Genomic DNA, 11,516 nt, shown 5'->3' with positions numbered 1-11,516 from the left:
ATAAGAGGCTTGACCATAAAAAGTAGCTGCCACATGTCAAAAGGAACACCTTGTCAATAGTTATATTTTTTCCAAGATTTAAATGACAGGTTAAACATACAAAGCTTATGACAACGTAGGAGCGTGTTGATAAAGTGTTCTTTGGTCTAAAAATAAAGAGTACTGTTCCTTTTTCCAGCATTTACCCTCATGAAAGAGCACAGCGGAACTTTTTATATGCCACGTTAGACAATGCTTTCTAATAAACCATCTGAAGATTTATGTATGTGTCTGAAACTCATAGTACCCACTATTTAGCAGGCAGTAGGCTTACATATTTACACATTTCCAAGTGGTAACATTAACCAAATCTAAAATACATCATTAGATCACAGTTGATATCACACTATGGACTGAGATTGGCATTTGAAGTCTTTGCTTGTAATGACTGCGATTTAGGAATTAAAGCTAAATCTCGTGTTGCATTTGTGGCTCGCTGCAGTAGATGAGAGCATTAGCTACATTTCTGAAAATGTGAATGCAAAATCAGATTAGCATTTGGAAAGAAACCCTGAAAAAGAAAAAAAAAAAAACAAAAAAAAAACATGCCATAAACTTGGTGTATGCATTCTACTGCATACACTACTGCATTCTATTTAGTAAGTAGTATATAGTATGAGGTTTCAGACACAATGCATCTGACCAAACTGGGCACAGAAAAAAAAAAAAAAAAAAAAAAAAAAAAACCCAAACGAGGAAAAAAAATCTTGATGCATATTCACACAAAGTTGTCACACAATTTGAACTTTATGAAAAATAATAGTAAGGTTGATGAGTCAAAAATATACGAAACATTTTATTATATATATATATATATATATATATATATATATATATATATATATATATATATATATATATATATATATATATATATATTATATATTATATATATATTATATATATATCTATATTATATATAATATAATATAATATATATCTATATTATATATATAGATATATATATAAAAAGAAAAAAAAAGACAATTAGTGCTTTGTTGACTGGGTACTTTACATTTAAAGGTGTGTGGTGCTCTGAGTCTTTTCAAAAGTATTGTCTGTCTGCACACTTGATGCGGCCTCATTGTCTAAAGTGTGTTGTATTGTGTCTCTTAGGCATGTCTCTCCATCCGCTGTTAATGCGTCGGCTTCCTCTGGTTCGCTGTCCTCTTCCACCCCATCTGCACTGCATTCAGACTCCTCACTGTCACTGCCACAAGAGCTCGACGTCTCATCTTCAGAGTCAGAGTAAACCTCAGCCCCATGGAAGATATAGTGATTTGGTGCTTGAAACAGGTACTGGCCTGCTGTGGGAAACAATACAAATAATTTACTCAGGTGAAATCAATATTTGGAGAAAATCCATCATTGCATATCTACCTGCTATCTACTCTATATCTTTGGCATTTATAAATATTTGGATTTTAATATCTATCTGGATGCTGTATTGGGAAAAAACAACACTGTTGAACATGATGAATGGGAATGGGATATAATTAGTTTAAAATACAACTAAATATATTAAAAAATATTTGTTGATCACATTAAACAGTCTCTTCTGTCTACCACTGTCTAAAGCTTACTCTCAAGGCGTTTGCTGATTGGACTTCTGTTGATTCGACTCATCCAGCATCGTCTACGAAATTCAAGGTTGGAGGTTTGGTTCTTTACTTCAGCGGCCTCCTCTTTTGGTGTGTCTTCTGCTGGTAACTCTGAAGGCTCAGCCGTCTCTTCACTGGAACACTGAGTTTTTGGACAAGGCTCTGGAGGTGTAACGTTATTACCAGCAGTCTCTGCGACATTCAGACTTTCTGTCTCCTCTGAAGGTTTAATTACTGAGTCTGTACTGTGCTGCTTCTGCTCCCCCTGAGCTGCGTCGCTGGAAACAGGCAAGGCCTCGCTTGGTGGCTGTTCTGGTAACCGAGGGGGTTTCTCTGTGATCTCAGTGAGTCTTACGGTGTTGTAGCAGAGCTGCTCAAAGTCTCCACCCAATCGATGACAGAGCTCATTGACAATGACATCACAGTCCCCAAGTAGCTCCACGTCAAAGTTGAGGTGAGGCAGCTGCTCCCTATTGATCAGGACCTGAGGCACTTCATGAGGAATGGAGTCTGGATGGGATGGAGAAAAGAGAAAACAGTTATGTATTGTATGTTTAGATTTACTGAAAGCACAATAGAAACATGCTGGTTATTGCATACATCTTGCAGAAAACAGAAATCCATTAATCTGAAGAAAACATACTTGGGATGAGGGCAACCGGTCGGACTTTAAGAGAAGAGCCAATGACAATCAGGAGGTCCACCTCATCTTTATCCTGCTTCATGGCTCTGTGGAACATTTCTGGAAGATTTTCTCCAAAGAAGACGATGTCAGGTTTCATGATTGCCAGGGGAATATCTGGACACCGTGGACAACGAGGGACAACCTGCAAAAGGAATAGATTTTATTAGCACTATAACAAAATATGGTGTTAAAGGAAATGACCTGCCAAATTTCATCCTTACTTTGGTAAGGGTTGCATATCTATAAAATCCAAAAGTCTTCAAAGTAGGCAGCTGTACCACCCTGATTTACTTCCACAATTGTCTGACAGCTGTACAACGATGGATGGTGCAGAATCTTTGGGGAGAGATGTTTGTGTAAGATATGATTCATTTTATTCTTTCTGCCTGGGGGTATGAATACAGTCAGTTTGAGCTGGAGCCAACAACTGCATGTCACATTTTAAAGTATGTTCATGACATAAAATGAAATCAAATGAAATAAAATGAAATAAAATAAAATAAAATAAAATAAAATAAAATAAAATAAAATAAAATAAAATAAAATTCAGGCATCAGTTTTGGTGTTGAATGCCAAGTATTTGATATCCACTGCAGCAAGCCCAATACTATGGAGTTAAATAACATTTAAAAAAGGTTTTTTATCTTAATTTAGATGAACCCACAACAAGCATTATTTACAGTATTTTAATGGGAATGGACAAAAAGCCTGGAACACCTTTTGACTGTAATTAATATACCACCACCACTATGATCTCAAAAACAGAGTAGCGTTGACACTGGTTGATACTTACAATCACAATGTTTTAACTGCACCATATTTGGACAATACTGGTGTCACTCATAAACATATCATAAAATTGATTTAAGAACATGTCTTTTTGCAGTATATAAATTTGCCATATAAATAAAATTCATAATTACCTGAGATTTTGACTTCTCAGAGCAGGAGAATTACAGGACGAGCTCATAACATTAACCATGGCTCCATTCCATAAAATGATGCAATGCAGTGCAGGAATTAATAATGGTTATTTGTAAAGTCAAAATGTCTGCTGTGTAAAAGGGTCAGTCCATCTTTAGTTTCATTCCAAATTTCTCCTCCTGGTCATGTTTGCCCCGAACCCTGCAATGGCTCTGTACCACTTAAGTTTTGGAGCCAGTGCTAATACCAAGTGTATGGCATACATAAGACTTCTTACACAGCAAATGTACACAAATCAGCTTCCTTGGGCCCTGCAAGATTCTTCACTGGAAGTTGGTTGTTAAGGATTACTTTCATGCAATAACCCTGAAGTGCTGGATGTTGCTGTTTGACAACACAGTTTGGTGTGCACCGTCATTTAAATTGTTGCAGGTGTTGCTTAATATGTAGTATATGTAATAAGCTTCAAGGTCTGTGGGAAAATACTTCAATAAAATTGCAGTGTCTTGTGACTTAAATGATGCAGTATCGAATAGTAAATGTAAATGTGTTAGCCTGGATCAGTTTTTAAGAAATAAATACCTGGTTAAAGATGTCTTCCCTTATGGCCTCACAATCCACTTTGTGTTTACAGACAAGACAGGATGCAGTTGCAAATGACCCTGAAATAACAGAGTTATTAATGGCCTTTCAACATTGCCATGAACAGAACTTTATAGAAAATAAGCAAGATCCAAGATTAGCTGTATCACTTACCATGACACTGGATAATCCTCTGAACTCCAGCCACTTGTTCTAATGTATCAATGTTTTGTGTGTAATTGCGCAGTAGCTTCCCTTGCTTATCCAGCATAGATATGAATTTGTGACAGGGTGAAGGCTGGAACTGACCAGGGTAGATCTCCTGTAACAGAGGATGCATTCAGCACTTTCTGACAAAATCCAAAGCCTGCTATAATCATGCATATCATTCCTGCTGTGGCTTCTCTGCAACCTTCATCTTTTTAAATATTTGTTAATATTTAAGGCCTGGATGACTTAGTCTTGGAGCAAAAACTGGACCTGGACTGGACACCAAATAAACACAGTCCAAAATCTGAAGGACAAGATCTATATTCAAAGTAAACAAGTTTGGAATCTTGTTCTAAAACAGTGTGTAAACACCAAAGACGTTTTCTGGGTGCAAGGTTCTGGTGCATCATATATTACTACGTTAAAAGCTTTTGTTCATAGATCATCTTCAGGGAAAGATATGTATCTCATCTCATCATGTTCAAGGGTAAACATAGTATCATGTTAGTACTATAAAGTGTAAGAACTACAAAAATGGAAGCCACAGGATACAGTATCTACTATATGATGCACACTCTTCATATTAAGGTCATGCACCTGTAGTACACGGATGTTATGCATTTTCGGCATGAATGTGAATATTACTTTTAAGTATTTTCTCCCTCCCTGTATGACCAAATCTGTGTAAGATAATAAAATGAGTATGCAGATCCAGGTGTGTTGAAACTTCTATATCTATGAATCTCTCTGTAGCACCTTGCAAAGGTTTATGTGAGTATGTTTGGTTTTGAATACATAACTTTAAAAAAAAGTTTACTATCTTATTATATCCAAAACCTGGATCTTAACTGAGGGCGATCAAATCATTTTTCAATGTATTGTTATCAACATTGAGTATACACAAGAGTAAGTGGACACAATGAACAAACCTTGGCAAACTTGAAAAAGGGTCTTGGGTCCCGTCTGAAGTATTCAATGTCAAACATAGCTTGAGGGTCTGGAAGATCAGGAAAATCTACAGCGAGCCGTGCATAAATTCCATCTCTGGAGCGAAAGTCTGGTATCCCACATGAAACAGACACCTACAAAAAAAGCATAGAAGTTTTCTGATTTGATAGCGTGAACACTGGCACTAGGTATTAAATCAAACACATGGTAATTTAAATAGCACAACTGTAACATACTACTGCAAATGCATACCCCAGCACCAGTCAGCACAAGGATCCTTTTACTTTCATGGAGGAGCCTAACGACATCTTCTAAGGTGTTAATGTCTTTCCGCTTCTTTCTTTTTGGAGGTTCTGAGATGTTGATGATGATCTGCCATAATGTCATGTCGTCTAAATCTGGTGGGAGCACTGTCTCAGGCAGCAAATCCCTCAGAATCGTCCTTGGATCGGTCTCTCTGATGTGTTGCTGGATGAAGCTGTAGGAACCTGGCCAAGAATACCACATCTCAGCATGCAAGTATTCCAAAATACACATGTTTGTACCACTGCCTGCAATAATAATGTTGCTTAAACAGTTCCCTGCAAAATACACACTATCAGAGGAGTGGTAAAAGCTCCTACAGGCAATGTTTTTGGCCCAATGCTACTAAGATTCACCTAGTTACCTATTTGCGGTTGAGGAGTCCAGTCGCTGGAGCTGGCATGTGAGGATCTGTCATCGTCCTCGTTGATGTGGTCCGGTGTGACAGCCAGACCGTTGGAGGGGAGATCATCGTGTTCAAGGAAATCTGTGCACAGAGAAATTTGGAAAATGAACAATTACAACCGGAGATAAGCGGCGTCTATCTCTGATAACCACTATCGTCAGTCAGAACCGTTTTCCATGACAGCAACCTCACTGTTCTAACGTTAACTTAAGTGAACGTTTGTGGGAAAAAGATATAAACCGGCTAAGTTGCTATCAAAGTTTAGAGTCGTGAGGGAATAAGTTAAATCGTCAGTTTTCGCTCTCATTTTCAGCGTTAACTCAAAAAAAGTTTAAGTTGTAGTCTTGAGAAGTACATACCACTCAACAACCACACGTTTGCAATGCTTAACGTTTGCTAACTAACGTTAACTTATCTTCTTTTTCATATTACGCTAACTCGCCGGTTAAGTTGATAAATGTGCACTGCCCGCTGTGTGTAGCGTAAATACTAAAGCTTTGCTAAGCTGTCCGGCTGTTTTCATACCAGCACCCTCCTCGGTTGTCCCAGGTACGGCGCTCTCGTCTAGCTTCACAAATGGTTTGTGCGGCTCTGAGACCAGAAGTCCCAGTCCATTGTTGTCTCCGCCTAACGCTGCTTGGGCCTGCTCTACCGCCATCACCGGCTTTGCTTCCTTCTCCGCTGGCTGCACACAATTCACCGCCGCCTCCCAGCTCTCTTTGTCCGCAGAGACGCACGAGAATTGATCTGCTTCGGTCACTTTGAATCCGTAGTTGGTTCCCGGACTGATTTTCGACCTTTTCGCGACAGGCTCGTCCATTTCAGGGGCGCCTGAAAAGCCCGTTCCGAGACTGTTCTCTCCGTCCGCCATCTTCAGCCCGCAGAACCGCTGAGCAGATCCTTCCTCCCGGACAGCTGGCTCATTTGCATAGCACACGTGACTCGTCCTCCACCAATAGTGACGGCTGGAACGTCCCCCTGGTACGTCGATGACATAAAACCATAACAAAATATTGCTGCCTTCAAAAACTGTCTGGTGAATTGTGAGCAAAGTGAAGAGCTTGTAAATGACTGCAAAAAGGTATTGGTTAAACGCAGATGTCAAACGTTTTTAATAGTAGAATGTGAGCCACATCAATAAACATCTTTTATAACCTTTGTATTAAATGTGCACGTTGGAATTTTAATTACAGCTTCAATTACATGCCTCCAACAAATATACCTTTTATTTTACCACATATGCCACCTGCCATGTAGCCAAGTCATCAGAACAAATTTTTTTTTCACAAAGTCATTCATACTATTTTCTAATTACTGTAGGCTGCCTTTGCCACTGTTTCGCGCCCCCACGAATGGTCGAACTTTCGCGCCGAGTGAGACTTTTAGCTGGACACTTGAATGCAGCATACGTCAAATGGTCAAAAAGCAAAGCTCGGTTCTCAGCGCAACTCGGCAGAGAATTCCCTTGACACTTTTAGCCATGTGCCAGTGTATTTATTAGTTACCCCAGCGCTAGCCGAGAAAATAAGAGCAAGGCAAACTCTGAGAACACTGTCCGTGAGTGACCCGCGGAGCAGCAGCAGCAGCAGCAGCAGGGGGAGCCCATCAGCAGCCCTCGAACGGAACAGCTGTGATCCAGGGTAGTGGACGAGCGGCTCCGTCACTAGAAAAACCATACACATTTCCCCCAAAGCATTTATGGAGGCTGTTTTCAACTGCAAACCAGAGGACTTGGAGGATTACTACGGGCTGTTAGGCTGCGATGAATTGTCGTCGGTAAGTTCTGGCCAGTGGGTTAAGGCTCAGCCTACGTGCTGGGTGACAAAATGGTTGTCTGGATCTACAAACCAAAACATACCGGTTTAAGAGTTGAGAAGTGGGAAATAACACAAAATGCGGGGTGTACGCAGACGCTCGGCCGCCTGTAAATTGTTAAACCAAGAGATTCGTGAATTCTGGGTACACCCGGGGTTAGTCTGAGTCCCCAGAGACCTGTTGATGCTTCAGCAAAAAAATGTCAAAACAACTCGTGCGTCATCCAGCGCCTCTGTTGTGTTACAGTATTTGTGCGTAATTCGCTCTCCAACATGTCCACACGTGTAACTAGATGTAATCCACGCTCGGCAGAATATCTCATATTCATAGCATCAACTGCACAAAGTCTGACAACAGCAACATCCGCGATGGGAACAGCAACGCACGGAGCCTAAATGCGTCTGAGGGGCAAAATTGACACGATGATATCGCGATACATTAAAAATGTCTACATCGTTGTTAGCAACGCTAAGAACCGTGCTTGTGTCACACGGGCTTTGAGCTAAAGCATTTGAAGGCCACATGATAAACTGATCAATGAAACTTTAAGGATAGAAAGCAACTGGCTATATTGACCTTACATATTGTGTGGAAGAAGGAGATAAATTCGCTTTGTGGTCTCTTAGTCACACTGGAGTGTGTGCACAATACCAAAGTGAATAATGTCCCTCCAGAATAGAATAAGGGAATGGTTTCTGAAGTTCAGATATTTGTAGTGTCAACATTACATTATATTCATTTGAGCGTTTCCCTTGCAGACTGAACAGATTGTCAACGAATACAAGATCCGAGCCTTGGCATGTCACCCAGACAAACACCGAGACAACCCAAGGGCAGGTAAATACGTGGACCATTGCTGTGGCACACTGGTGTGTATTTAAAAAGGAATTTTCAAATGCTGAGAAACAAGTAGCGTTACATATTATAAAACACTTTACCTAGCCAGAGGTGTGATTTGAAGTCAAAGTGAACCCAACTTTTTATTTTTATTGCTTTTTTAAATGATGACTTCTTTAATTGTATCTCAGTTTTCTTACTTAGCCCAAAAACAGTCAGTGCCTGTTTCTGATGTCTTGACTCCAAAGCAAATTGTGTCAATGGAGAGAGACTTAAAGCTGCATACAAAGAAGAGGGTATTTTTTTTCTCATAATTCTGTGAGCATAGTGTTCCATCTTAGACCCGGTATTTTCGTTATTTCTGACAGTGGCAGATTTCCAAAAACTGCAAGAAGCCAAAGAGGTTTTATGCAATGAAACCAAAAGGAAAAACTACGACGTTTGGAAACGAAGTGGAGTTACTATTCCGTTCCATGACTGGCAAGCCCTGAACGACTCTGTAAAAACTGTATGTAATGCCTTTTCTTTGCTCTAGATTTTTCAAAATACTATGTAAACTGTATAGCAGGAAATCTCAGTGATATATTTGGTCACCTGTTTGCAGTCAATGCATTGGGCTGTGAGAGATAAGAAGGAACCAATGCTGGAGGCCTCCAAAGCAGAAATCCCAGTCACTTCCCAAGCAAAGGACCTTCTTTGTGAGCGGGAAGCCCCGGGGATCCCCTCATGTGATGACATGCCATCCTCAAGTAAGTATATTTCAAAATGTTCTCGAAGCACTGGAAAGTAAAGAAACTCAATTTCTTTTTATTTATTATGAAGTAATGAGGTGCAAAACACAGCAATGAACAAAACTGAGGAAGTGGCCATTCAGTGCATAGAAAGTCTGGTTGTCAACGGTGCCTCCGGCACCCTTATTTTTTTGTAGCCCGAGAGGCCCTTGATAATAAGAGGAACACTCTGGGAACACTCTGGAAGAGGTAAAAGATGGGCTGCCTGAGTGCCACTCTGGCGTGACATTAGTACCATAGAAAGTTTTTTAGGTGCATTTTGACACTTACATAAAGAAAAGGGCCTTGTTCCCACCCTATCTTTTCGTGAAGTGTTGTGTTTTACACAAAGTATGGGCAGCATTCAAGATGGTCAGATGGAAACACTAAGCAGAAACAGCTGCGACACTGCCAGTTAAACAACGCTCCATGTCTGTACAATTATGATGTGAATGATTTTTCATAAAGCATGAAAGTGTTTCTTCTTCAAAGATGTTTCTTCTTGTTGTTACAACATCAATCAAACTATAAATCTCTTTATGGGCTAATAATCATTATACAATCAAATGTGAAATTATTACATTTATAAAATGGAATAATGTGATTATATAGCAACGCTTAACGTTTTACATCAGCAGGTCTGAATGTTTTCTCCCATCCCGGTTTTACTTTGTAAAAACAAGGTGTATCTATATTTTTAGACAGAATGAAATCCAATAAAATTAACCGACTTTTTTATCACCACGACCTAGGTGATTACTGCCATCGGCGTTTCCGTTGGGCCGCTGACTCTCCATCTAATCTACTGCGGAAGTTCAGAAATTATGAAATCTAATTATATGAACAGTTTCAATTTGTTTAAAAGTTTGTCTTTTGTGTCTTTTAGTTGTCACTCATTCACTTGGGACCTGTTAACTAATTTCAATGTTTGTGAATGTGGTCTGGCTGTCTCTCCACCAAATGCCTTGCATAAAATGGAAATTTGTCTGTTGCACGTGTGAAATACTTTGTCTAACAACAATCAGTTAGTTGCGCATTAGATTATATGAATAATGTATGTTGTTATTTGTCTTGCTCAGTTGTTAAATATGTACCCTAACACACAATGGAGATATGATCATGCCTGATACTGGAGTACCTTTAATGCTATAATGTGTAATTTTGTGTTGCAGTCAAGCTCGTAATGTTGGGAACACAAATCTGAAACATATCATGTTCATTATTTGCTGAAATGTATCATTTAATGTCTTCAGCTGTAATGGAGGCTATAAAATCATTACTTCAGTTGGAAATGGAACATTCATTTTGCTGCTGTTGTGCATCTGCATGGCATCATTACACCTACAGTGATTTTCAGTTTAAATATAGTACTACTGACTTCTATTTTTGCCGGGGTGGGATGGGGTATTATCAGAAGTGATTCAAATCATCTGGCCAAATGAGAGATACAAAATTAGATTTTTTTGGAAGTTTGTGGAAACAGATGTTTCACTCAACTGGCAGATGACATATCTTAAATCAGGTCAAGCCTCTGCTATAATTTGTAAAATTGAGTTAGCTAACAAATCATATGAAACGGAGACCGGATTTCAAATTTAAGTATAAGTGGATTTAAGGGTCAATAAATGTATCCAACACAGAAGATATTCCTATATGGATACTGCTGAGTCTGTGCATCAAGTTTGAAACACACTGCAGTGAAGTAGCTGCTATCTGCTAAGATCTTGATTTATAACACAAATATTGCACAAAGTGAACAAAAAAATCTTCATTTTACACGGAGATTCACCAGCATCTGTTCTTATTAATTATACATTGCTACAATTGTCCTACATATTTTGGATTTTGCCTCTGGCCAGAGCGAAAATGTCACATATACCTCTGCATCAGTGGTGGAAGAAATATTCAAATGCTTTTCTTAAGTAAAAGTAGTTACACCATAGCGTAAAAATACTCTTACAAGTAAAAGCCCTGTATTCAAAAATATTGCTGTGGTATACTACTACATATTACCAGAAAATGTCCTTAACATATACTCATTATGCAGAGGAAATTGTAACTGCTTATTTCACTGTATTGGTATAGTTTATGTAGTGATAACGCTTCATATTTTGTAAAGGAGATCATATAATTTGTATTTAAAGTCTTAAAGCATCTATGCACCCACAGTCCACTGGTACAATCTGTGCGTGACTGAAACCTCTCTCACTCGTATGTGGGTGTTGCTGTACCTGCTGGGGTTGGGTAACTTACGCCCCATCATTCTTAGTGCATGAGTTTGGTGAAATGCAGAGCCTGTAGTTTGCAGAGAAACTAGAAAATGTCGTTGTCAAATACAAATAGTGGAGTAGAAATATGAAGTTAACTACTTCAGAAAAATACAAATATCTCAAATT

The 11,516-nt window shown here is 39.1% G+C and overlaps 2 protein-coding genes across 2 annotated transcripts; one reads left to right on the top strand and one right to left on the bottom strand.

Moving 5' to 3' along the window:
• Nucleotides 1-1,035: 1,035 nt before the first annotated feature.
• sirt1 (sirtuin 1) lies at nt 1,036-7,888 on the bottom strand. Its single transcript, XM_040139615.1, has 10 exons — nt 7,557-7,888; nt 6,224-6,676; nt 5,657-5,779; nt 5,242-5,477; nt 4,971-5,123; nt 4,006-4,153; nt 3,832-3,911; nt 2,284-2,467; nt 1,623-2,150; nt 1,036-1,346 (listed from the first exon to the last, which is right to left on the bottom strand). Exons 2-10 carry the CDS (start codon nt 6,567-6,569, stop codon nt 1,057-1,059), a joined length of 2,088 nt encoding a protein of 695 aa, XP_039995549.1. The 5' UTR covers nt 6,570-6,676; nt 7,557-7,888; the 3' UTR covers nt 1,036-1,056.
• On the top strand, nt 7,047-10,412 carry dnajc12 (DnaJ (Hsp40) homolog, subfamily C, member 12). The gene is made up of 5 exons (XM_040139616.1): nt 7,047-7,474; nt 8,272-8,350; nt 8,719-8,858; nt 8,955-9,099; nt 9,873-10,412. Exons 1-5 carry the CDS (start codon nt 7,397-7,399, stop codon nt 9,953-9,955), a joined length of 525 nt encoding a protein of 174 aa, XP_039995550.1. The 5' UTR covers nt 7,047-7,396; the 3' UTR covers nt 9,956-10,412.
• The last annotated feature ends 1,104 nt before the right edge of the window (nt 10,413-11,516 follow it).

Source organism: Xiphias gladius, chromosome 11 (assembly GCF_016859285.1).
Source record: "Xiphias gladius isolate SHS-SW01 ecotype Sanya breed wild chromosome 11, ASM1685928v1, whole genome shotgun sequence".
Taxonomy (NCBI): domain Eukaryota; kingdom Metazoa; phylum Chordata; class Actinopteri; order Istiophoriformes; family Xiphiidae; genus Xiphias; species Xiphias gladius.
The sequence above is the reverse complement of the archived record's forward strand: the minus strand, read 5'-3'. Positions and strand labels throughout refer to the sequence as shown.